General features: G+C 44.8%; 2 protein-coding genes across 13 annotated transcripts in view; one reads left to right on the top strand and one right to left on the bottom strand.

The window, feature by feature from the left end:
* The window catches only part of CAMK2G (calcium/calmodulin dependent protein kinase II gamma), a 166372-nt gene that overhangs the window by 49785 nt on the left and 91086 nt on the right, over positions 1 to 25501 (top strand). The gene's annotated exons all lie outside the window — the stretch shown is intronic.
* Positions 17841 to 23999, bottom strand: PLAU (plasminogen activator, urokinase). Its single transcript, XM_058671466.1, has 11 exons — positions 23857 to 23999; positions 23463 to 23550; positions 22977 to 23010; positions 22705 to 22812; positions 22198 to 22378; positions 21909 to 22000; positions 21537 to 21756; positions 21161 to 21309; positions 20396 to 20536; positions 19932 to 20080; positions 17841 to 18944 (listed from the first exon to the last, which is right to left on the bottom strand). The coding sequence occupies exons 2-11, from the start codon at positions 23517 to 23519 to the stop codon at positions 18768 to 18770; spliced, it is 1308 nt and encodes a 435-aa protein (XP_058527449.1). The 5' UTR covers positions 23520 to 23550; positions 23857 to 23999; the 3' UTR covers positions 17841 to 18767.

The following is a 25501-nucleotide window of genomic DNA, read 5'->3' as shown; positions in this document are numbered from 1 at the left end:
GCTCCACTTCCCATCCATCTCCCTGCTTGTGGCCTGGGAAAGCAGTCGAGGAAGGCCCAAGGCTTTGGGACCCTGCACCCATGTGGGAGACCTGGAGGAGGTTCCTGGTTCCTGGCTTTGGATCAGCACAGCACCGCCTGTTGCACTCACTTGGGGAGTGAATCATCGAACAAAAGATCATCCTGTCTCTCCTCCTCTCTGTATATCTGACTTTGTAATAAAAATAAATAAATCTTTTTTTAAAAAAGAGTGATAGTTAAAATCTCGGGGGTTTATTAGGAAGATAAATGCGCTAACTCATATAAAAAGATCATAGCACAACAGAATGCCAGACGGCCCAACACCTATAGAATATTACTCTCCCCACCCTAGCCAAGGCTCAACACCTGCCTTTAAGGTAACCACTAACTGGTCTTAAACTATCTTATATAGCACTTCATGATTTGATCTTGTCTCTGTGGCTTTGTTTTTCCACACACACACCCCCTCCAGACTCCACTCTCTAGACTGCTTGCAATTCCAGGGTGGCAGCCAAGATTTTTATGGCCCCTGCAGTCTTTGCATATGTCATGTTGTTCCTACTGCCTGGAACTGTCTTTCTCTTTCCCCAATAACTCCTACGCACCCTCTGGATCTCAGTTTGGACATCGCTGGGTCCAAGAAGGCTTTGCCTCTCTGGATCTGGGCAAAGGAACCTCCTTTGCAGTTCCCTGGTGTCTGTACTTCCCATCATCACACTCTGACACTACGTGGTCATTTCCTGATTGTCTGTCCGAATTGCTTTGTCCCCTAGGAAATCTTTGTGTGGTGAGGAAAGCTGTCTTGTGCATTGCCAGGTTTCCAGACCTAGCATGGTGGCTGACTGTAATGTTTTCCTGGTCAGTGACTAACTATGAACTCCTTTAGCACTAATATAGCAGCGGATTCTCTCTCTCTCTCTCTCTCTCTCTCTCTCTCTCTCTCTCTCTCTCGCTTTCTTTTCTCTTACTAGGATAATCTTTTCTTTTTTCTTCCCTGGTAACCACATATTATTCTTTTCATTTGAACAGGCAGGACTTAAACTGGAGCAAGATGTAGCAGTTATCAAAGAGTATTTGGCAAAGGATAGAGATGCGGTCCCTTTCCTCAGTTTCCCTTTCTTCTTTTTAAGATTTATTTATTTTTTATTACAAAGTCAGATATACAGAGAGGAGGAGAGACAGACAGGAAGATCTTCCGTCCGATGATTCACTCCCCAAGTGAGTGCAATGGCTGGTGCTGTGCCGATCCAAAGCCAGGAGCCAGGAACCTCTTCCGGGTCTCCCATGTGGGTGCAGGGTCCCAAAGCCTTGGGCCGTCCTCGACTGCTTTCCCAGGCCACAAGCAAGGAGCTGGATGGGAAGTAGAGTTCCCGGGATTAGAACCGGCGTCCATATGGGATCCCGGGGGGTTCAAGGTGAGGACTTTAGCCACTAGGCCATGCCGCAGGGCCCAGTTTCCCCTTTCTTAAAGGCAATTCTGTTGAAAGCCCTCATGCAACCTTCCAGAGATAGTCCAACCGCACATTTCAGATGAAACCTTTGTAATTTAGCTAATGGATTTTCCTCAATGCCAGCCCATCATCACAACTTCAATCTGGGTGGTTGGCAAAAGTCCCCTCCTTTGCCCAAACCCTGCCTTCCAAAATCAGCAGCATAGACTCAATGAGGCAGGCAGCACATTTTAACTCTTCTGAAAAGGTAGCATTGTGGGAAATGGCAGAGTCCAAGGGAAACAGCAAGGAGGAAATTTCCTTGATTGCAGCTTATATACTCTTAGACGTGAGAGGGAGTAAAAGCAGAGGCTGAAGGGATAGGATGCTCTAAGGAATATTTCACAGATCACTATCACCTGCAAAGCCCCACCTTCTCATTCACTGCCTTGAGAAACTGAGGGGGGAGGGTCATGCTCCACTTCAGGCTTCCTCCTCTGTCCCCGGTTAGAGGAAGAGAACTTCAGTGCTTAGTCATTTCCCATTGGGTTGGGCTTTACCTGGGAGTCTGAGTCATCACACAGGTGCTAGGGAGAAATATGTGCTACCCAACGTGACACATCTGGCTTGCACAGGAAAGAGGTCAGCCAGTGTTTGTAAGGTGTTGGGGTGCCAGGGGCCACTCCTCCAAGTCTGACCATAGATGCCAAGAATTGCTACTGCACTCTGTGTCTTGGAATCCCTGGCCAAGAATGACTCCTCAGGACCAATATCAAGATTACAGAGGGCCTTTTTGTCTCTTTAGAATGTTAACCTTCTCTTTTTCTCCCTCCACCTCCACTGCCTCCATCCTGGTGCAGATCTCCCACTATCTTTTTAACAAAATCCACAACCCTCCTGCAAGGCCTTGCTTCAAAGCTGCCAGTCCTAGACACAGTAACAACGATGCTATTTCCCTTCTCTCTCTGAGTAGAAAAGAAAGTCCAGGGCCTGAGCACAGATCCCAAGGGAACCTCAATAGCTCACCAGATCTTTTAGCCATGCCAGGGTTTTCCTGGAGCTAGCCAGAGGTGTCCAGCCCAGCCATGAAAGAGGCTGGATGCTAGACTGGGAATTTCCATTTCTGTTGACTTTCACCATCCCTCCAGCAACTCTTTCCACTCCCATTAAACTGTGCCAATTATGATGCACTGAATCATGTCCTCCCAACCCTTGGGACCTCTAGATATGTCACCCTGCATGGCACAGGAGATTTTGAAGTTGTGGTTACATTGAGAATCTTGACATGATGATATTATCCTGGATTATCCCATGGACCCAATATAATCATCAGGGTCCTTGTAAGAGTGACGCAGAGAGGCCGGAGTAAGCAGAGACTGGCATAATGGAAGCAAACGTCAGATTGATACAGTTCATGAGCTGAGAAACGTAAGCAGCCTCAGAAGCTAGAAAAAGGAAAAAAAAAAAAACCCAGATTTTGTAAACAGCCTCCAGCCTTGCCCGCTTATTTTGAACTTTGACCTCCAGAAATATAAGTTAACACATTTCCATTGTTTCAAGCCATTAGTTTGTGGCCATTTATTATAGTAACACTAGGAAATTAGTATAGATTTTTATGCCAAGAGAAAGGTATGGTGCTAATATAATAAGTCACTAAAAGACCAGTGGTTTTGGAATTAGGCAGTGAGCAGTAGGTGGAAGGATGTTAAGGGATAAGACAAAAGTCTAGATTGTCTTAAACTACAGATGTTAAAAATTCTGTTAATGATAAATCAAAATGAAGTGATAAGTATAATAGAGAAAACCTATACTGGGCCCAGTGCAGTAGACTAGGGGCTAAAATCTTTGCCTTGCATGTGCCAGAATCCCGTATGGGCACTGGTTTGTATCCCAGCTGCTCCATTTCCCATCCAGCTCCCTGCTTGTAGCCTGAGAAAGCAGTAGAGGATGGCCCAAACCATTGGGACCCTGCACTCATCTCCAGGAGACCTGAAAGAAGCTCCTGGCTTCAAATTGGCCCAGCTCTGGCTGTTGAGTTTACTTGGCAAGTGAACCAGCAGATGGAAGATCTTTCTCTATGTCTCTCCTTCTCTCTGTAATTCTGACATTCCAATAAAGATAAATTTTAAAAAAGATATCCTATGTTGCCTTAATAATACCTTATCATCATAAACAAGATATTGGTAGAAATACATACATTAAAGAGATTGTCTGTGAAAGCTTTAAAGGAAATGAGTAACATCTTATTGGAAACTGGAATAAGAGGGGATTCTTATTATAATATGGCAGATACTTTAGCTGAATTGTGTCCTTCAGTTATGTGGAAAATAAAATTTGTAAGAAATGAACTTGAATATTTAGCTGAAGAGATTTCCCAATGAGGTGTTAAATCACATCCTACTTTATTCTGGATATTTATGGTAAAATTTGAGAGAACATAGATAAAATAAGGAAAGAACTTTAAGTAAAACCAGCCAGGATTTAGAAATCTGAGAATTTTTGCAGTCTATCCAGATTGAAAAAGATGTTAAAATTAGGACATCCAATGTCAGGAAAGAAGATTCTAAAGAGAAAACCAAGCATGTGCTGGGCAATGATTTGTTAGTGCTTGGGAAGATTCATAAAATCAGAGTATTCTGTCACAGTCAAAGGCTCTTAAGAGGGATCAAGCTGTCACTAAGGGATCCCCTCACTGATCTCAGAGAAGGGATTATACAAGACCTGTGAAGATGTCCCTTATCCAATGGAGTGATATCTTTGATGATTGAGTGATCTGTAAGATTCTTACAAATACAGTATCACAGGGCTGGCATGATGGCTCAATTGGCTAATTCTCCACCTACAAATGCCAGGATTCTATATAGGCACTAGTTCATGTCCTGGGTGCACCACTTCCCATCCAGCTCCCTACTTGTGACATGGGAAAGCAGAGAAAGATGGCCCAAAATCTTAGGGACCCTGCGCTTGCATGGGAGATCCAGAAGCTCCTGACTCCCAGCTTCAGATCAGCTCAGTTCTGGCCATTGCAGTCATTTGGGGAGTAAACTAGCAGATGGAAGATCTTTCTGTCTCCTTTCTGTTGATCTGCCTTTCCAATTAAAAAAAGAAAAGAATATAATAGCAGAAACACCACCAGTTTGAACAGAAAGTTCAAAAAGAGAGGATGGAAGGAAAAAGACTGTTGACTTCCAAAATTCTACAGCCTGGAGTTAATGCTGTTAAAATCACTCATCTGTAAATAAGAGCTACCTTTCGAGAAATAGGAGAAGTGACTCCAAGGCAGGAGCAACAAGACCAGAGAATAGAGCCTTGAGGCTTAGATGGCTATTCCCACACCATGAAATCGAAGGTGTTTGCCCAGTTCGATTTTCAAATTGCTTGATGCTGGTAACTTTTTCCTTCCACGTTCTTTTTAAACTTGCATGTCTGTAATTATCACCTTATGCCTAGCACAGGGTGCTGATAAATTTGGGGCGGGGGGAGTGCTACAGGTTCAAAGATGAAAAGGAATTATGCTGTAAGCTGGATTATACCCCGTGCCTCCCATATGTTATTTAGATCATTTTTGTGATGGATTTTGGAGTTTCTGAGATGATGAAATTTTAGATTATCAGGTGATACTGTGAAGGAGTTGTGATGTAGGGGGGATGGTGGGATGAGGTGAGCATATTTTGCATATGAGGTATATATATATGTGAATCTTTGGAGGACAGAAGGCAGATCCCTGGAATTTGTGAATGTGTCAGCTTACATGGCAAAAGAGACTTAGCAAATGTGATTATTAAGTTAAGGACCTTGGGATGGGGAGATTCTCCTAGATTATCTATGAAGAATCAATATAATCACACAGAGTAAGGGAATCATTATAGAGAGAAACGGCAGGGTCCGAGGGAGAGCAGATGTGATGACAGAAGCGAAGGTCTGAATAATGGGGGGGTGTTGAGCTAAGGAACACAGATAGCTCATAGAAGCTGGAAAAGGCACTCTCTCCTGGAAACTGCAGAAGGACCCATTTTAGATTTCTGACCTTGACGATGGTAATACATTTATATTGTTTGAAGCTATTACATTTGTAGTAATTAGTTCTGGAAGCAACAAAAAACTCATACAAGTTCATTAACTTCCTCCTACACCAAACTGCACACCATCCGAATCAACCTACTCTCTCTCTCACCTGAGGTCCCGTCTACCCTTCTATCTTCCCTGGATTTCTGACCTGAAAATCCTCTAGGAAGCTCCCCTAAGGGCTTCCACCAATTCTGTCATTGGCACCCCTTTATTCTGTGTGCTTCCTCCTTCCTTTTTGCCTTGGCACATGCCGTCTCCTCTGTTCAGAGTGTTGCTTCTCCTATTTGCTCTCAGTCTTGCATGCCTATCTGGCAAATCTTCCTCGTCATGATGGTTTTGCTGTAAGTTGTTCACGTATTTGACTCTTGCCCTGCTTGAGCTTTGACTCACAGAGGTTAAGATGAGGGCTTTCATTTCCATGTACATTGATTACACAATGTCAAGCCCCTGACCAGACCTCAGTGAATGTTAAATGAATAAATGAAAGATAAATCAGTGAGATAGTTAATCACTTGAGTTCTCTTCCAATCCCGAAACCTCACTAGTGGAGGCTAAGAGTGCCCCTCATTTAGCAGTCCTTTTAAAAATGCAAACTTACCTGGACTAGTAGGACATTAAAAAGTTAATGAGTTATTTTGGACCTTAATGAGGTACTTAAGCCAAAAAAAAAAAAAAAAAGGGCACCAAAAAAATGCCCAAGGTAAAGAAGTATAAAGGCAAGGGTGTGGAGAGCATCTGAGATACTAGAGATGAATGTAGCCCACATTTCCTTTGAAATGTAAATAATATTTTCTTGTAAGTATGTACATATTTGCAAAGAACTTACGTATTGTCTATGCTGCCTCAATCCTGAAAGGAAGTTGAATGAGTGCTATATTTATTTTATGGCACATTTAAGGCTGCAATATATTTGTAATACCACAGGAAAAGACTAATGATCAAATAATCAAAGGAAAAGAACAAGATATAAAATCCTGCATGGAATCTGAATACCATGTATAAAAAGCAGCAAATAGAGAAGGTAGAAGAAAATATGTTAAAATGTGTTCATTCAGTAAATGTGTATAAAATGCCTGCCATATTCTAGATGATAAGGATACAACACAATGAAAAGTAAAATGTCAGGCCTGGTGCTGTGGTATATGTCAAGCTGCACCGTATCCAGATGGCTGTTAGAGTCCTGCCTATTCCTCTTGCAATCCAGTTCTATGCTAATGCATCTGGATAAGCAGTGTAAGATGGTCCAAGTATTTCGGGCCTTGCCACCCATGTGGGAAAACTAGATGGAGTTCTTATTTCCTGATTTCAGCCCAGCTCACCCCAGACCATTCTGGACATTTGGAAAATGAACCAGTTGTTAGAACATTCTCTCTCTCTCTTTCTCTGTCTTCCTCCCTGATATTCTGATTTTCAAATTACAATGTTTTTAATTCTTATTCATTTGTAAAGCTTTTTTTAAAGATTTTTTTATTATTATTGAAAAGGCAGATTTACAGAGTGAAGGAAAGGCAAAGAAAGATTTCCCATCTACTGGTTCCCTCTGCAAGTGACCACAACAGCTGGAGCTGGGCTAATCAGGAGCCAGAAGCTTCTTCTGGATCTGCCATTCAGGAGCATGATCCCAATGGTTTGGGCCATCCTCTACTGTTTCTGCAGGCTATAAACATAAACTTGGGAAGTGGAGCAGCCAGAACACAAACCAACACCCATATGGGATCCTGGCTCATGCAAGGCGAGAATTTAGCCAATGAACCATTATGGCAGGCCCTCAAATTAAAATCTTAAAAGTTAAAGCACTTAGGGCCTAGTGTGGTAGCCTAGCAGCTAAAGTCCTCCCCTTGCACACACCGGGATCCCATATGGGTGCTGGGTCTAATCCCGGCAGCCCTATTTCTCATCTAGTTCCCTGCTTGTGGTCTGGAAAAGCAATTGAGTACAGCCCAAAGCCTTGGGACCCTGTACCCACATGGGAGACCCAGAGAGGACTCCAGGCTCCTGGCTTTGGATCGGCACAGCACCGGCCATTGCAGCCACTTGGGGAGTGAATTAATGGATAGAAGATCTTCCTCTCTGTCTCTTCTATCTGTATATCGGACTTTTCAATAAAAATAAATAAATCTATTTTTAAAAATTAAAGCACTTATTCTCTGAACTCATGAAGGAAGTAGAGCTGCATACTGCATTGTATTCTCACAACTGCATATGATAGTCTCCATTACACAGTTACTATACATCCCCTTAAACGAAAAGCCACAATACAAAAACAACAGGAAGAGAAAAAGAAATTTACAATGCCATGACGTTAAATAGCATGTTACTGAATGACTAATGTGTCACTGAAGAAATGAGAAAGAAAATCAAGATTTTTTTGAGAAAATTGATGCCACTGTAGGATCAATGAGTCAGTGAAGAATTTAATATGAGCAAAGAAAAACTATTTTGAAGAAATGAAACTTTAAAAAAAAATCAAAATCCATGAAATAGTTTCCACTGATCTTTGTTGGTAAATGTGTCTCCTGTAAGCAACCAATAGATGAGTTTTGTTTTTTAAATCCAGTCTACTAATCCATGGTCTGTCATATTAGCAATGGGTTGTTCATTGACTTAGTCTTCTGTTGTTATTTTCTTGGGATGCTCTTCACATTTACCTTTGGTTTTGGTGGATATTATTCTTTTTCTCTGTCAAGAGAACATCTTTAAGTATCATTTGTAGGGCAGGTTTGAAAGAGGCATATTCTGGCCCCGGCGGCGTGACCTAGTGGCTAAAGTCCTTGCCTTGAAAGCCCCGGGATCCCATATGGGCGCCGGTTCTAATCCCGGCAGCTCCACTTCCCATCCAGCTCCCTGCTTGTGGCCTGGGAAAGCAGGAGAGGACGGCCCAAAGCCTTGGGACCCTGCACCCGCGTGGGAGACCCGGAAGAGGTTCCAGGTTCCCGGCTTCGGATCGGCATGCATCGGCCCATTGCGGCTCACTTGGGGAGTGAATCATCAGACGGAAGATCTTCCTGTCTGTCTCTCTTCCTCTGTGTATATCTGGCTGCAAGAAAATGAATAAATCTTTAAAAAAAAAAAAAAGAAAGAGGCATATTCTTTTAACTTTTCTTTACTGTGGAAGAATTTTATTTCATTTTCAAAGACAAAGGAAAGCTTTTCTGGGAACATTATTCTGGCCCAACAATTTTTTGCTTTTGGAATCTGGAATATGTCACTCCATTCTCTTCTGGCCTGTAGAGTTTCCTGTGAGAGGTCAACTGTAAATTTCATTGGCATTCGTTTATAAGTTAAATAATTTTTTTCATGTACATATCAGGATCTTTTCCTTATGTCCAATTGAAGAGAACTTGATTATCATATGTTGAGGTGAAGATCACTTTTGGTCAACCCTGTTGGGAGTTCTGTTCACCTCCTGGATGTTGTTTCTCCAGATTAGGGAAATTTTCCTTTATGATTTCATCAAATAGGTTTTTAAACCCAGCTTCTCTTTCTGCACCTTCTGGGACTCCCATAACTCTTACATTTGGCCTTTTAATAGTGTCTCTTAACTCTTGAATACTTTTTTTAGCTTGACCCAGCTCAGCTTCCAGCTTTTTGTTTGTTTCCCCTGGTGACAGGAAATATCTTCCAATTCTGAGATTCTTCCTTCTATTTCTTTCATTCTATTATGGAGAGTTTCCACTGTACTTTTAATTTGCAATATTGCGTCTTTTGTTCCCAATAATTTGGCTTGATTTTGTTTCAATGTTGCTGTTTCCTGTGTGACATACTCATTACATTTCTTGAACTCCTGTAGGTGCTTCTCATCATTGATAAGAAGTTTTATAATGAGCTTTCTGAATTCCCTATCCCCCATTTTCTTTATATATTCCTTAGTTAACTCTGAGGTTGGCAAAGGCCTTTGCTCCTTTGCAGGGGAGTCTTCAGTAATATTCATTGTGCCTTTGTCTCCTCTTTTGCTTTTGGTCATTGTACTTCTGGTGATCAGATTCTTCTTCTTGGGGCAGATTTCTAAGCTATTTCACCCACAGGTCTACAATTTGATTTTACTCATTGTGGTTGGTACATGGCTTTTTTTCAAGATTTATTTATTTTTATTACAAAGATATACAGAGAGGAGGAGAGACAGAGAGGAAGATCTTCCATCCGATGATTCACTCCCCAAGTGAGTGCAACAGCTGATGCTATGCTGATACGGAGTCAGGAGCCAGGAACCAGGAGCCTCTTCGAGTCTTCCATGCAGGTGCAGGAACCCAAGGTTTTGGGCCATCCTCGACTGCTTTCCCTGGCCTCAAGCAGGGAGTTGGATGGGAAGTGGAGCTGCCAGGATTAGAACCACAGATATAGGACCCCAGCACGTTCAAGGTGAGGACTTTAGCCGCTAGGGCACCGCGTGGGGCTTTTTTTTTTTTTTTTTTTTTTTTGCAGTCACTTGTGTCACTCCAGTGAGTGGTGACCAGCACAATGCACTGAGTGAGTTCAACCCCAGCTGAATGCATACACAGCTTACTGTTGTCCCTGAAGTCTCAAAGCCTTTGCCACATTGCACAAAATGAAGCCTAATGTGTTACTCGTGGAGTTCTTTATCTACTGGCCTTTAGGTCTGGGGGCTAACCAGAACTATTTTGAGTGGAACCTGTTGGATGCCCCATCATTGCAATTCATTGAGCCAGAAATGAGTTTGCTCCTAGCTTAGTGCATGCTCAGTGCTGTCCCATAGCCTTTGCCTTCCTGCACAAAACGGTGCCAGATTCAGCTCTGTTGGGTGTCTGGCATGTGAAATCCACCCTGTTCCCGCACCACCTGTTTGGGACCTGCTGCTCTCTCTGCCCCTGGTCAAATCAAACAAACCAGCAGGTCAGGCAGTTCTTTGGGTTCACCCCTTAAGTTCCAGGTAAACTCCCCTTCCCACCTGTTTGCTGGTGGAATTCCGGCCACCCATGCAGTTCGCATCACAGCTGGATGAATGCCACTGGGATATCTGGTCACTGTAACACCACACCATTGTTTCTGCTGCTTTCCCATGTCTGTCAGTATCCAGGTACCCATCTGCCTTTGGTCTGTCCTGTCTGTTTCCTGGAATGGGCCCTCTCTGCTTCACCCTGGCTAATATTTCTCTGTATATTTAAACATGTCCTTACCCTATTCCACCATCTTTGTTTTCCTGGTTTTTGTTTTTAAAGATGTATTTGTCTTTATTGGAAAGGCAGATTTATATAGAGAAAAAGAAACAGAGAGAAAGATCTTCCATCTGGGTTCACTCCCCAGATGGCTGTAACAGCTGGAGCTGAGCTGATCTGAAGCTAGGAACCAGGAGCTTCTTCCAGATCACCTGTGCAGATGCAGGTCCCCAAGGCTTTGGGCCATCCTCCACTGCTTTCCCAGATCATAAGCAAGGAGCTGGATGGGAAGTGGAGCATACTAGTACCAATATGGTATCCCAGTGCATGCAAGGTGAAGATTTAGCCAGCTGAGCCATGGCACCAGGCCCAGGAAAGGTTTTTTTAAAGCACGAAAAAGAACTTAACTGGTAGAATAAAGTCAGAATGAAATTTCTAGGCTGAATAAACATGTGCAAGGGTCCTGTGGTGGAAGAGAGATAACAATTAAGGGAGGCTGAGGAGAAGGAGATTGAGAGTTTTGTGCCTTGAGCTAACAGAAGAGCTAATGCCTGACCCTCCCTAGACCTGCAGGCCACCATTATGGAACAGGAGTTATTAAGCATAATTGCATTTTTAAAAGACTACTTTGTTTTAGGTGAAATAAATGTATTAATAGTGATGTGTGAGTGGAAGGAGATAAAGTCAACGTGGGAAACCAATTAGGAAGCTATGGCAGTGATGGGGCAGGAGGTGGTGGTGGCTTGCACTCAGCTAATGGTGATGGTTGAGATGAAGAGAAATGGAACTTCAGAAGACACTAGACACATTTCCAGGATTTGATGATCGATTGGATAGGGGTGGAGAGATGGAAGTGTCAAGATGACGGCTAGATTTTTTCTTACATGGGTGTATCAGTGTGCTACCGTAAACTGAGATGCAGATAGAGATGAAAGATGTCCAGGTTGAGACATGAACGCAGGCTGATTTTGACATGCTCTGTGTGAGACAATCAAAGGGGAGTTGAATAGATAATGAAAAATAGTAATTTGGGCTCAGAGGAGGAGTCTGGGCAGAGATAAACCTTTGCGATTCACCTGGTTTTTTTTCAAGATGTATTTTATTTTTATTGGAAAGTCAGATATACAGAGAGGAGGAGACACAGAGAGGAAGATCTTCTGTCTGATGATTCACTCCCCAAGTGAGCACAACGGTCGTTGCTATGCTATCCGAAGCCAGGATCCAGGAACTTCTTCCAGGTCTCCCACGCGGGTGCAGGGTCCCAAGGCTTTGAGCCATCCTTGACTGCTTTCCCAGGCCACAAGCAGGGAGTTGGATGGGAAGTGGAGCTGCTTGGATTAGAACCGGCGCCCATATGGGATATTGGCGCATTCAAGGTGAGGACTTTAGCCACTAGGCCACGCTGCCAGGCCCGATTCACCTGTTGATTGGTGGTCATTTAGCCCTGAGTATAAAAAAGGTTTTCTCAGAAGAAGTTTAGGTTATGAGGAGGGGAATGTTTAAGATTTTGAGAAGTGCATCATTCGTGACTAACTAGAAGTAAGCATTTGGCCCCAAGGTTAATCTGCCACTTGGGACTTCCACAACCTGTGTTGGAGTGCCTGGATTTGAATCAGGGCGCTGCTTTCTTTCCAATTTCCTGCTAATGCGTAGTCTGGAAGATAACAGGCGATGGATCAAATAGATGGGTCCCACTCACGCATATGAGAGACATGGGTTAAGTTCCCAGCTGGTGAGATACTCAGTAATGGGAACCAGTTCTATTCAACTACTAAATGGTACATTTTTCCTGATTCCCCATAGGTGATCCCCTGACTTCCAGCCTCTCGTACATTTTGTTACAATCCAGCAACCACAGGGTTGATGACTGGTGGAACCCTAGAGACCCCTCCCTGCTCCAGCTGCCTGTGAAAGTGCTAGTACTGGGAAATCTTGGTAGTAAAATATTCTGAATATTACCTCCTGTTTGCAGGTGCTGTTTTTCAAAACTAAGAAAGGAGCTGGGCCTGGCACAATAGCCTAGTGGCTAAAGTCCTCGCCTTGAACGCTCCAGGATCCCATATGAAGGTCCTGTTTCCCATCCAGCTCCCTGCTTGTGGCCTGGGAAAGCAGGAGAGGACGGCCCAAAGCCTTGGGACCCTGCACCCACATGGGAAACCCTGAAGAGCTCCTGGCTTCAGATTGGTTCAGCTCTAACTGTTGCAGCCATTTGGGGAATGAATCATCATACAGAAGATATTCCTCTCTGTCTCTCCTCCTCTCTGTATATCTGACTTTCCAATAAAAATAAATAAATCGTTTTTTAAAAAAGGAGTCATAAAATTGTTTCAATCCCATTAACTATAAATGTTTACCCATTTGTAATAGTAACTATAAAAGTAACATTCTCATAACATTCATAGCCACTAATAACATTTCTGGCTTGTTGTGTTTCCTTTGAAATCTCAGCCTCTTCTACTAGGTCTTTTCCAAAGATATTTATTTATTTATAGAGGCAGAGCAACAGAGAGATAGGTAGATTCAAGGGAATAGAGAGAGATCTCCCATTGCTGGTTCATTACCCACATGCTTAAAACAACCTGAACTGGATTGGGCCATGTGGAAGACAGAAACTAGGAACTCAATCCATTTCTCCTACCTGTATGACAGGAACCCAATCAACTGAACTATTACCTGCTGTCTCCCAGCATCTGCCTTAGCAGCAAGCTGGAGTCAGGAGCTGGAGGTAGACATCAAACCCAGGCTTTCTAATGTGGGATGCAGGTGTCTTAACTGTCACCTTAACCAAACATCTACTTTTTGTTTCATATATTTTATGCATACTTTTATGATAGCACTTATCACATTGTATCATGGTCATGATTGTGTTTCTTTTACATAGTGAGCTCCTTGAAGACTAGGACTGTCTCATTTATTCTTGTACTACCAGCATTTAAAAGAATGGATAGTGTATGGATATTGTAAATAAACTAAGAAATGTTGTTGAATGGTTTCTCAGTGCAACTGCAAGGTCTGAAGGGGTCTAGTTAATCTTTTCTCCCCATCTGTTATTTTTAAATACATGTTTTATTTCTTTGCAAATCAGAGAGACAGACAGAATGGCCTCCTCATTGGCCATTGCTGGGCCAGGGCAGGGACAGGAAGCCAGAACTCCATCTGGAACTCTCCTGTGGGGAACAGGGACACAAGCATTCAGGTAGTTTTCGTTGCTTTCCTAGGCACACTAGCAGGCAAGTGGGTTGGAAGTAGAGCTGCCAAAGTGGTGTCTTGATTTAGAATGACAGCTGGTAATTTGTTATTTTAAACTCAATGGCAGTACTGACACATGCTACAATATAGATGAAACTTGACATTTTCATGCTAAGGACAAAAGGCAAGTCACATAGGATTACATATTATATAATTCTATTTATATGAAAATGTCCAGAATTGACAAATGCATAGAGACATAAAGGATATTAGGGATTGCCTAGGTCTGAAAGATTTGAAGAAAGAAGGGGAATGACAGTTAGCATGGGGTTTATTTGTGATGTGATGAAAATGTTCTGAAATAGCTATAATGTTGCTCAACTCTGTGAACAGGCGAAAGAACTATCAGGCTCTGCACTTTGAAATGGTTGAAATGTTTCAATTTTACTTCAACCAAATTATTATTTTTAAAACATGTCAGTCACTCCTCTCTTAATGTCTGGTTCAAGGGGGGGACTCAAATGTTTGCTGCTGGAAAAGAAAGGGTATGCAATCAGTAGGGAGCAGGGGGCGAGCATGGGAGGGTAGATGGAGTGGGTGGCTAACATAGGGGCTAACGCATGGAAAAGATAAGGCATACATTGAAATCAAGTTGAGTTCTGGTATTAAAATGGGCTGCAGAATATTTCAGTAGGAAGACTTCTGGTGAAAACGGAAACCACTTCAATGAAACCAGATTTCAGCAAAAAACGCTGAGGTTAGCTTGAAAGGGTGAAGTTGAACTTTGAAACTGACAGTCAAGATGATTTCCACACATGGCCTGGGAATCTTAAAACAGCCATTGTTCAGGAGAAGGTTGACTCGCTGACACCCTTTGCCTAGCAGTGCAGCATCCCCGAAACAGGAAGTTTGTGAGGACGGCTGCTCTCTTTGCAGGACTCACAGCTCTATGAAGACACTGATGACAAAGTGCTGGACACAGCTTGAATTCTGGGCCTTAGCACTGCAATTGCATTGTCTTGTGCAGGTCCCTCAACCTTGTGTCTCCATTTTTTTCCCCTGTAAAATGAGGCTAGTAACAGCACGGTCCCTTCCTTATAGGACTTTGGAAGAATTCTATCAGACAACAGTGAAGAACTTAGAGCAGTGCTTAGTCACATCAAGTGCTAGAAGGCAGTCCCCCAAGTGAACATCTGGAGCCCTGACAAGAGTTTCTGGAGCAGCAGCAGATGCCTATTCCCTCCCTGACCGCCCTCCCCTACCCCGTGATGGAGCTCGAAGAGTCAGAAAGAGACAGCAGCTGACAGGGAGGTCAGGTTGGTGGCTGGGAAATAGTCGGAAGACTGGTAGCACCTCTTGCTCAACCCTGCTAGTGGGGCTCATATTTCCTGTTTTCAGTGTCTCTGAGCCTTAGTGCTCAAGTTTAAACAAGATCCTTCTTGGCCCTTGGCAGGGGAGTGCAGAGGCTGAGCTGCAACTCACCTTGGGCTGGTCCTCTTAGCTTCAAATCATGCCCTTTCTTTCCTAACAAGTGTATACTCTCACAAAACACTCAGTGCAGTCCTGTGTTGTAGAGAAGAGGCATTTCCTATTTGAATCTACCAGAATTTACTAAGCTCTGTGATGATAGCTGCTGATTTTCTGCTTTTATTTGGTACCAGGATTATACCTGGGGAATTATGAACTCATGAGTTCTTTAAAAAAAAAATTGGTTTATGAGCCTGGCACAATGTCTCAATGGCTAAATCCTCACCTTGCAAGAGCCAGGATTCCATATGGGTAGCGGTTCGTGTCCTGGCTGCTCCACTTCTCATCCAGGTCCATGCTTCCTGCTTGTGGCCTGGGAAAGCCTTGGGACCCTGCACCCACATGAGAGACCTGGGAAGAACTCCTGGCTCCTGGCTTTGAATGGGATCAGCTCTGGCCGTTGCAGCCATTTTGGGGTGAGCCAGTGAATAGAAGATCTTTCTCTCTGCCTCTCCTTTTCTCTGTAAATTTGCCTTTCCAGTAAAATAAATAAATGCATTTTATTACAGTAAAATAAATGTATTTTATTTATTTTATTGGAAAGGCAGATTTATGGAGAGCAAGAGAGACAGACAAGATCTTATGTCCTAGGGTTCATTCCCCAAATGGGTCCATTGGCCAGAGCTGAGCTGATCCAAAGCCAGAAGCCAGGAGCCTCTTCTGGGTCTCCCACATGAATACAGGATCCCAAGACTTTTTGTCATTCTCCACCACTTTACCAGGCCACAAGCAGAGAACTAGATGGGAATTGGAGCGGCCAGGACACAAATATGTGCCATTATAGGATCCTGGCACTTGCAGGCGGGATCAGTCAATTAAGCCATTGCCCTGGGTCCATGAATCCATTAATTCTTACAATAATCCTGGGAGGTGGATGTCATCTCTTTTGGACAGATGAGGAAAATATGGTGCAGAGAAGCTGATAGTCTATCGCAAGTCGCACAGCTAGTATTACAGACAGAATTCTGGTCCAGGCCATCTGACTCCAAAATCCACAAGCTGAATTGCTGCAGCACACTGTGCAAAATGGTATGCTGGATTATGAGGACCCAAATCTGATTACTCACAGTTTTTTGACCTCCAGGGATCCTCTGAACACACAGAGGGCCCACAAGTCATTGTAACCCCGGCTCCACTCAGAGAATTGGCTGTCCCTGCAGAGGACCTGCCCTTCACGTGTCCTAACCAATTGTTGCCCAAATGTTCTGAGTCAGTGGAGCCTATCAGAGTTGCCTTGGGCACTTTCATCAAGTCCCGAGCCCTGGCACAGACCTGACCTGAATCACAATCTCTACAGGTGGGGCAAAGGTGTGGATATAAATTTTAAAGTTCTCAGGTGACTCGTTCAAAAATACTGCCAAAGCCCATTAACACAATTTGGAAATTCCAACCTTTTGGCAGTAAGCTCTATCTCCCAGTCAGCCTTATAGATCTGTTCTTCAGCATCTGCTGTTTGGTTCAAAATATGAGAGTATTTCTGAAAGCTCAAAAAGTAAAAAATAAAAGATGTTTATTTTGGTGCAAAAAAAATTGAAATCCATGCGGTATAGTTGTTTTGTAATGCACATTTTGTGTGAGCTTTTCAAAAAGCTCTCATATATGTTTATCCTTATTAGGACTTTATATTCTGATCTTGTGGGATAGCAATTACTGGTCATGAATTCCCTAATACGCTGAGATAATTCAGCACAAGCCACACATGCATATGACAGGAAGTTATGTTTTCTATTCCTTGAATGCAACAAACTCGAACTGGGGTTTTGCATCAAAAGTTTTTACTTATGCAAATGTTCTTGACTGAGGTCAGTTTAAGAGGGCAAAAAAAAATAAGAATGTAGGAGAGTTAACTTTTAAGAGGACCAATGTGCACAATTATATAAAAAGTGTACTACACGAAGTCATCAGGCTAAGGAAGTAACTGGAAACTGGAATTAGCCTGTATACTACTTCCCAAACCATGGGACCCTGGCTTAGATCACCTTTTTATATCTTCTGTATCATAACAGTTCTTACCTTCAACTCCTAATCTCTACTTCCAATAGCCCCATTAAGCCCAGAGATGTATCCCCATAAAGAACTCTGAGGAGCGCGTCACTTTATCATTTACTTTTTAAAAAATTTTTAATTGGAAAGACAGATTTAAAGAAAGAAGGAGAAACATAGAGAAAGATCTTACACCCACTGGTTCACTCCCCAAATGACCATAACTGCTGCAGCTGAGGTCATTCCAATCCAGGAGTCAGGACCCCTCTCTGGATCTTCCATGCAGATGCAAGATTCCAAGGCTTTAGGCCATCCTCCACTGCTTTCCCAGACCACAATCAGGGAGCTTGGATGGGAATTGGAGCAACCAGACATGAACCAGTGACCATATGGGATACTGGCACTTGCAGGCAGAGGATTAGTTAATTAAGCCATCATACCAGCCCCATAATTTACTTTTTATGCTCTCCAATTCCCTCTCCTACATACACCAAGGAGAAACCAAAGTCTTCAGAAAAATCAAGTTTTATTGTCTTTATTCAGTTACAAAAATAGATATAAATTAAAATAGTAGAATATAATTATTAAATATTCAGTGTACAGGAGTGGTCCCACCCAGTGAGGATTAGATAAATTAGGCTGATGAGTAACTGGCCAAGAAAGGGAATCCACGTGAAATGAAATGGTGACATTTCATGCTGGTTATAGGTTGAACCTCAGAATGATACATTCACAGGCATCATCATGTGAGAGACCAAAGAGACCTGAGTTGACCCATAGCTTCTACAAGCAGACCCTCATTGTGGTATCACACAGTCCACACATTTTAAGGAAATAGCTATACTTATTGCCAGACACAGGAATACACAAGCTGCTGCTCACACTTAACATTCGTGGGTCATACATCAAAGCACAAACATATTCTGATATAGTAACTCCTGATACAGTTATGGAATATCAGAACCCTTCCTTAAGTCATCAGTATCTCCACTCCCCAGACTGCTGTTCCCACATGGGCCAATATCCATCAAGAGACATCAACTTCCTAACCAGGGAAATGATTCATTTCCCAAAAGTGGGCCTCATGAATGACCATTGTTGAGGGAGCTAGCAATCTTTCCACCTATGCATAGGAGATGCCATTTCTTTTTTTAGCTCCAGGAGACTTTAGTCCAGAAAATGACAAACTACCATGCTGAGTTAGGAGTGCGCCTTCTCTCTGGCCAGGGGAGTCTGGGTGGCCAGCACCCAGGCTGGGGTCTGAGTATACAGCTACTGTCACTTGTCTTGCTGGGCAGCACAAGCAAAACCATCTTTGTAGAGCCTATCCACCTAGTTTCTCATTTATGGCTGGTGGAGATGACCCTACTGCCAAAAGGACGATCAGTATGGAAGTGGGTGGTTCTCATTTCCTCCCTTGGTTTCCCTGGGAGTTCTCAGGGAATGAGGCCATTCTCTTCCCCAATGTGTCTGTAGATCCAAGGCAGGAATTCTGCAACTCTTGTGTAGACTCCTGGTTTATACTTCACGGCACATCCACTGCCCCAGCTCACAATCCCAGTCAGAGTCATGCGTCCTTCCTTGGAGCAGACGAGGGGCCCTCCTGAGTCTCCCTGGAAAAGCCAAAGACACAAAATGTGAGCCTTAAGAGAAGTGCAAGGAGGATGCCTTCATATCCCATTACCCAAGCATGTCTGAAAAATGAGGGAGAGGTTCTTAGAGCCAAAGGCCACGGTGACTTTCATTGCTACTACAAGTTTAAAATCCTCTGTTAAAACGTTTTCAAAGCTCTGTTATCTGCAACCCTTTGATCCACACTCCCAGAACTTACTTTTCCCCAACCTGGCATATGCTATGTTCATTCTCAGTTTTTCAACCAGAAGGAAGTTTCCTTCCTTCTCTCTGTCTCCTTAGCTCCCTATCAAGTTACATCCTCTTCAAAGCCTCCCCTCCCCGACTATCTGGTTGACACTCACCTCTGTCGCCTAAACATTTTTTTCCAGTTCATACTGTGCTCTGAATTCTGAGTTATACAGTCTTCTACTATCTCTTCTATGATCTTAAAAGAGATTTGTCGGCCCGGTGTGATAGCATAACGGCTAAAGTCCTCACCTTGAACATTCTGGGATCCCATGTGGGTGCCGGTTCTAATCCCGGCAGCTCCACTTCCCATCCAGCTCCCTGCTGGAAAAGCAGTAGAGGATGGTCCAAAGCTTTGGGACACTGCACCCGTGTGGGAGACCCGGAAGAGGTTCCCAGCTTCGAATTGACTCAGCTCCAGCCATTGAGGCTGCTTAGGGAGTGAATCATCGAACGGAAGATCTTCCTCTCTGTCTTTTCTCCTCTATGTATTTGCCTTTCCAATAAAAATAAGTAATTTTTTTAAAAAAGAGAGAGATTTGCACACTAATCTGAAGTGCTAGCATGGATCGAGACTCATGACAAATGTTTAGGAAACACTTTAAGATTGGTTTGGATTCTCCAAAGACTTGAGTTCCTGATTCTCACCTCTTAGGGCACTGGCTTGAGAGAAACTCCCTGTGGTTGGCAGAGACAGACCCAGTAGCTCTGAAAATGGTAGAGATGCTTAGAACACTGACCTGACAAGAATCTGTTTCCCAGTTTGGGTCAGCAGCACACAGCATTTTGTTGGTGACTTCAGAGCCATAGTAATGGGGCTGCTGGCACTCCTCGTAGGAAAGCAGCTTCACAACAGCCATTTTCAGTCTCTCTGGAAACATGTAGTCAACTGGATGGAAAAAATGGGGGAAGTTTGTGTTGGGGATGCCCACTAGACTGTCCTCCAGAGAAGGGAACCAGTGTCCCTATCAGGAAAAGCTCTTAGTCTTTTTTAAATTGAGCTTTACCCTTCCCACAGCCTCCCATCTGCTTGTGTCTGTGGCCTGTCACTCTTGATAACAAACCCCCCTCCATTCTTGGGCCCACCTGCTGCCTCTCCAGTGCTACCATCTCTATTTCCACAGTCTTCATTTATTATCAGGTCATTCCCAGGTCACAATACTCGCCCAAACACCCTCCTCAGTAAGCTTCAAATGTCACTTACTGGAATTCTCTTTTCCAAAGCCGGCAATCTCACAGTTTGAGCCAAAGTTGACATCTCCACGCGATGGGGGCAAGCAAATGGTTTGTATGGACCGGGAAGGTTCTGCACAGTGGCCGGTGCTGGAAAGTATCTTCAGCAAGGCTGTAGGCGGATCAGTCAGAGGAAAAAAATCACCACCAATTTAGGTGGTCTCCATTTCTCCCCTGCAAACACTAAGGAAGTAGCTTTGTCTACCCCTTGGTCAGTTATGGTCACAGAGAGTTGAGCTGACAGCTTGTCACTGGGAAGCCTTCCATGCCCTAAGGATTTATGTTGCAGTTGCTGACAAAGGTGTGGGCAGCCAGGGATTCTGGGCACAGCTATACAGATTGTTTCCTGCAGAAAGCACTAGCTGAGGAAATTGGACTAAAATCCAACCCAAGACCCTACTTTCTAAGTTCTGTGTCTACATAAGGCTACAGGCAATGACAGTAGGAACACTTTTTTCTAATTTGCAAGTACAAGACATTCCTAGCCCAAGCCATATGCTCACAGAGCTATTTCCACTTAAAAGAGGCACCTGTTGGGGGAAGTTCGTGGTCTTTATAGAAGAGCACCATGGTTCTCATTTATTTCTCTCTAACATCTTCCCACTACTCCCCTTGTTGTGTAAAGCAGCGGTTTTAAAGTGTCCCCCCCCCAACACCAATTTGAGCCTCAAATAAGTCCTTTGGAAACTCTTTCCCCAGCCATCATTATCAGGGTAGATGAGAGTTTTCCACTCACCAATATCGTGGTGGTGAGCCAGCGAATCAGCACTGTAGCCTTCATGCAAGATGAGTTGCTTCACTTCAAACTTCATTTCCCCAGGTGTCATGGAGTTGATCCTGGACCGACCCAGGTAGACAACATAGTTCTCCTTCTTTGGGTTATTACTGTGGGAGGTGAGACTTGTCAGAAAACCCTGATCTCATGAGTCCCTATCAATTCCTGCCCCCCATGATAGTGGCTACAAAGCATGACTTGTCCCCAAAGCCAGGGCCACATGGAGTGGGACTGAGTGAGAAAGAATTGCAGTAGAGCCCTTTTCTGGGAAAAAAAGGAAGGGATGTGTTTGAGGGTGGCAGAGGAGGAGGGTCAGAGAGAAAAGAGAGGGACCTACATGAAGCAATGTGTGGCACTGACCACCCAGCAAGGACTGATGAGACTGCCGCCACACAAGTAAGTGTCATTGCTTCCCCGGTGCTTCCTGTAGATGGCTGCAAACCAAGGCTGGTTCTCAATAGTGGTGAATTCTCCCCCAACGATCTTAAAGCGGGGCCTCAGAGCCTTCTGGCCGCACTGAAATTCCAGCTTTCTGGGAGGAGGGGTAGGCCTTTTTGCTGAAGGAGAAAGAGAGAGGTGTCTTGGGGAAGGCAGGAAGGCAAAAACAGCCCATTCAGGCAGACCTCCCTCCTCACCCCTTCTGCAATGAAATAAGAGGACACATGAATTTGTCCTCTTGCACTCCACTGAGCAGGTCAGTGAAACTCACCAACAAGGCACTCTTGCACCTTGCACTCTTGGACAACCAGGTGTAGGCCCACCTGCACGTAGCACCAGGGCTTCCTCTGGTGGTCTGGATTCCTGGCAACACAGAGAGGCAGGGAATGTCATTCCAACCCATAATGTCTTCCCCGCATCCTCCGCTCCAGCAAAAATTCAACCAAAAACCTCACATTTTTCATACTCTGGCTAGCACTACGGGAGTATAGGGTGTTGGTAATAAGAGCTATTGTGAAGCTATAGGGAGGGCTCCTGGTTCTTACTACCTATCCTCTCACCTGCAGTAATTATGCTTCCCCAACCCCAGATGAAGGGCATCAGATCTCTGGGCATGGTATGTTTTCTTTAGGACAGCATGAGAGTTCCAGTCCAGGCAACGTCGGCCCATGATGTCAGTGTTGGTGTTGACTTTTCCGCGATAATAGTGGCCATTCCCATGATAGCAGGTTGTTGACTTATCTACAGAATATGAGGACAAGAGAATGTTAGAAGAGGAGAATATTTGTAGTAGACATTTTACAGATAAAAAAAAGCTTTAGATGAGACAGAATACATTACAAACCATCTCCTTCCATCCCCAACCCTCATTTGTTCAGCCACTGCTTCGTGAAATTCTTTGCACCTGTGTTTATGTTTAGCCGTATGTACCAACAACATCAGGAGGAAGATGTCATCCAACCTTCCTCTGGCTCCTAACCCCTGCCTGCTCTTGCATCCCACCCATCTCTCACTTCCCCGAAATCTCTTGTGCCCCCTCTTCCAGGTTAGAGCCAGGATGCCCATACCTATCTCACAGTGCTCTCCTTGGAAGTTCTTTGGACAGTCACACCGCCAGATGTTGGAGAAGTACTTGTAGGACACACATTTTCCTCCGTTCAGACAGCTGCAGTGTGCTGGAAAGTACAAAGGTAGGGTAAGCAAGGAGCTTGGAGCAAAGGGGAGGCAGAGAGGGTTGGGAAGGGCAGCATCCAGCAGCCAAGGAGGAGGAGGAGCTGCCCTCTAAGACTTCTCCAAGATGTGTGTGCAGCTAGCTGTTGTGCAAGGGGTGGATACTTACAAGCATCAGACACTCGGTGAAGTTCATTGCTTCCCTGGAAGAGGTTGGGGGGAGAGAGGGACAGGTCACCAAAGGTATCGTGCTCCTGGGACTCCAGGATGAGGATTAACTGACTCCATTCCCATGTCCACTCTTCCATCCAGCTCCCTCTCCCCTCGCCCTGTTCATATCTAACCAGCCTGCAAATGAAACATCATGCATTTCCAGGAGGGCAAAAGGGGCTGAGCCACGCGAGCTTCACATACCAGGTGCCCGCACACTGGAACAGTCCCTGTGCATCGTTATGTCCTTGCCCACAGCACAAGGTCCCTTGGTTCTCAAGGCTCCCATTGCCACACCTGTCCTGCTCTCTCAGTGGAGTTTGGCTGGGCTGGTAATGGAGTCCAAAAGACTCCACGCCCCATGCAAATCCTCCTTTCCCCTGGCACTCTTGGGGTCCTGCAAATACCCTTCTGCAGCAAAAAACAAAGCAGTAAAGTCACTCACTTCCGAGTCGCTCACAACCAGGGTGCAGCTGAGCAGGCATACCAGCAGGAGTCTCATGGCGATGAGGTAAAGGCTCCAAACTGCGGTTCTGCAATGGAAGGAGAAGTCAGGGCAAGAAGCTGAGAAGCCAGAAGGCAGCCCCGGTGGGTTACTGCAGCACAGAAGAGTTCCTGCAGGCTGAGCCCACAGTGACCAGGTTCCCCTAGCCCTGCCATCTCTCCTGTCTGGGGGTTCCTAGCCTAGACCTGAACCCGCCTGGACACTCATGGAACTGGGAGCAGCAACTGCCAGCCGGCCACAGTCAGGGCAACCCGTAGCAGGGGGAAGGGAGGTTCCCGGGAGCCAGGGCCCCAGCGCATCACGCTGGGCGCTCTTCGGCCTATCCTGTGCTCACCGGTGGCTGTGGCTGGAGGACGTGGACCAGTGCTGCAGATAAAGGCGGACTCTCAGGGGAGACCCAGGGCTCCAGATTCCGCGTTCTGCGGATGGCCACGAACGCCGGCAGTATTTGAAGATCCGCCCCAGCCGCAGCCCCGCCCCGGCCCTAATCATCAGCCTTACTTCCCGCCCTCTTCTTTCCCTGCGGATCACAGCGACCTGGACCCGGTGCACTTACAAAAACTTTCACAAAGAGCGAAGGAGACTAGGAGAGTCTGAACGAGGGCTCTGGTGCAAAGTGTCCACTCTCCTTCCAAATCGCGTAGTGCAGCGCCCGCGCCAGAGCAGGGCGCCCCGAGTTGGCAGAGAAGAGAATGCGCCCAGGAAATGCCTTCCCAACTCTGAAGGCTTCCCCAGTTTTGTAATCAGTTCTTCCCCAACCTTTCCACCTTCAGCCCCCACCTGCCCAATGATTCAGATTCCTGAATATATAGGAGCAGAGTCCACAACTCCTCTAGCTATGACAGCTGTCTGCGTGAAAAAGGTACGTGACATCCGCTTCGTGACACAGGCACAAAAATACCTGCCAACAGGGGATTTCAGGTTCCCAGACGTTACCAACAAAACCAGTGGATAAGACGAGGCTCAGCTGATTGCTTACGGGAGGTCAAGGAGTTTATAGTAATGTCAGAGGAATAGAGGCAAGATTAGGCTTTCCTATGAGTTTGCAGTTTGGTTCAAGGTTGGTCATGGGAAATGGGGGCATTTTTTTCTTCCTTTTTAAAAATATTTATTTTTATTTGTAAAGTTCCAGAAAGAAGAGAGACACAGAGAGAGGGCTTCCATCTTCCAGAGCCTAGAACAATTACTGGGTGTTTTGTATGGGTGCAGGCACCCAAGCACTTGAGTCATCTTCCCTGCTTCCCAAGCACATTAGCAGAAAGCAGGATTAGAAGCAGAAAAGTCTGGAGAGGAACTGACACCCATATGGGATGATGGCTCCCCAGGCAGAGGCTTAACTTGCTACTTCATGGTGTAGGCCCCCACCCACGTGGGGGCTTTTGAAAGTTGAAGCTGGGGTGGCCTTGCCGCTAAAGTCCTCGCTTTGAATGTGCCAGGATCCCATATGGGCGCCAGTTCTAATCCCAGCAGCTCCACTTCCCATCCAGTTCCCTGCTTGTGGTCTGGGAAAGCAGTAGAGGACGGCCCAAAGCCTTGGGACCCTGCACCCGAGTAAGAGACCTGGAGTAGGTTCCTGGCTCCTAGCTCCAGATCGGCACAGCACCAGCCATTGCACTCACTTGGGGAGTGAATCATCGGACGGAAGATCTTCCTCTCTGTCTCTCCTCCTCTCTGTATATCTGACTTTGTAATGAAAATAAATAATTCTTTTTAAAAAGAAAGAAAGAAAGAAAGTTGAGGCTAGTGGTTATGATATTGAGGGATTGTGGCAACAAAGACTGGGCACAAATCATGGATACTTCCTATAAAAGAGTTGATAAGTCTTTGGGAAGCTCACATAATTCATTTATTTGCCTGGACAGGATACAGTTGGTTGATAAAAACAGCAGAATGATAAAACCTTATCAATGTTGACAGTAAACTATGGCAGTGTAGCAAGTTTTGTTCTCACTTCTGAGTAGAACCTCCCCCATGGGTGG

Source organism: Ochotona princeps, chromosome 13 (genome assembly GCF_030435755.1).
Source record: "Ochotona princeps isolate mOchPri1 chromosome 13, mOchPri1.hap1, whole genome shotgun sequence".
In the NCBI taxonomy this organism is placed as follows: Eukaryota; Metazoa; Chordata; class Mammalia; order Lagomorpha; family Ochotonidae; genus Ochotona; species Ochotona princeps.
The sequence above is the reverse complement of the archived record's forward strand: the minus strand, read 5'-3'. Positions and strand labels throughout refer to the sequence as shown.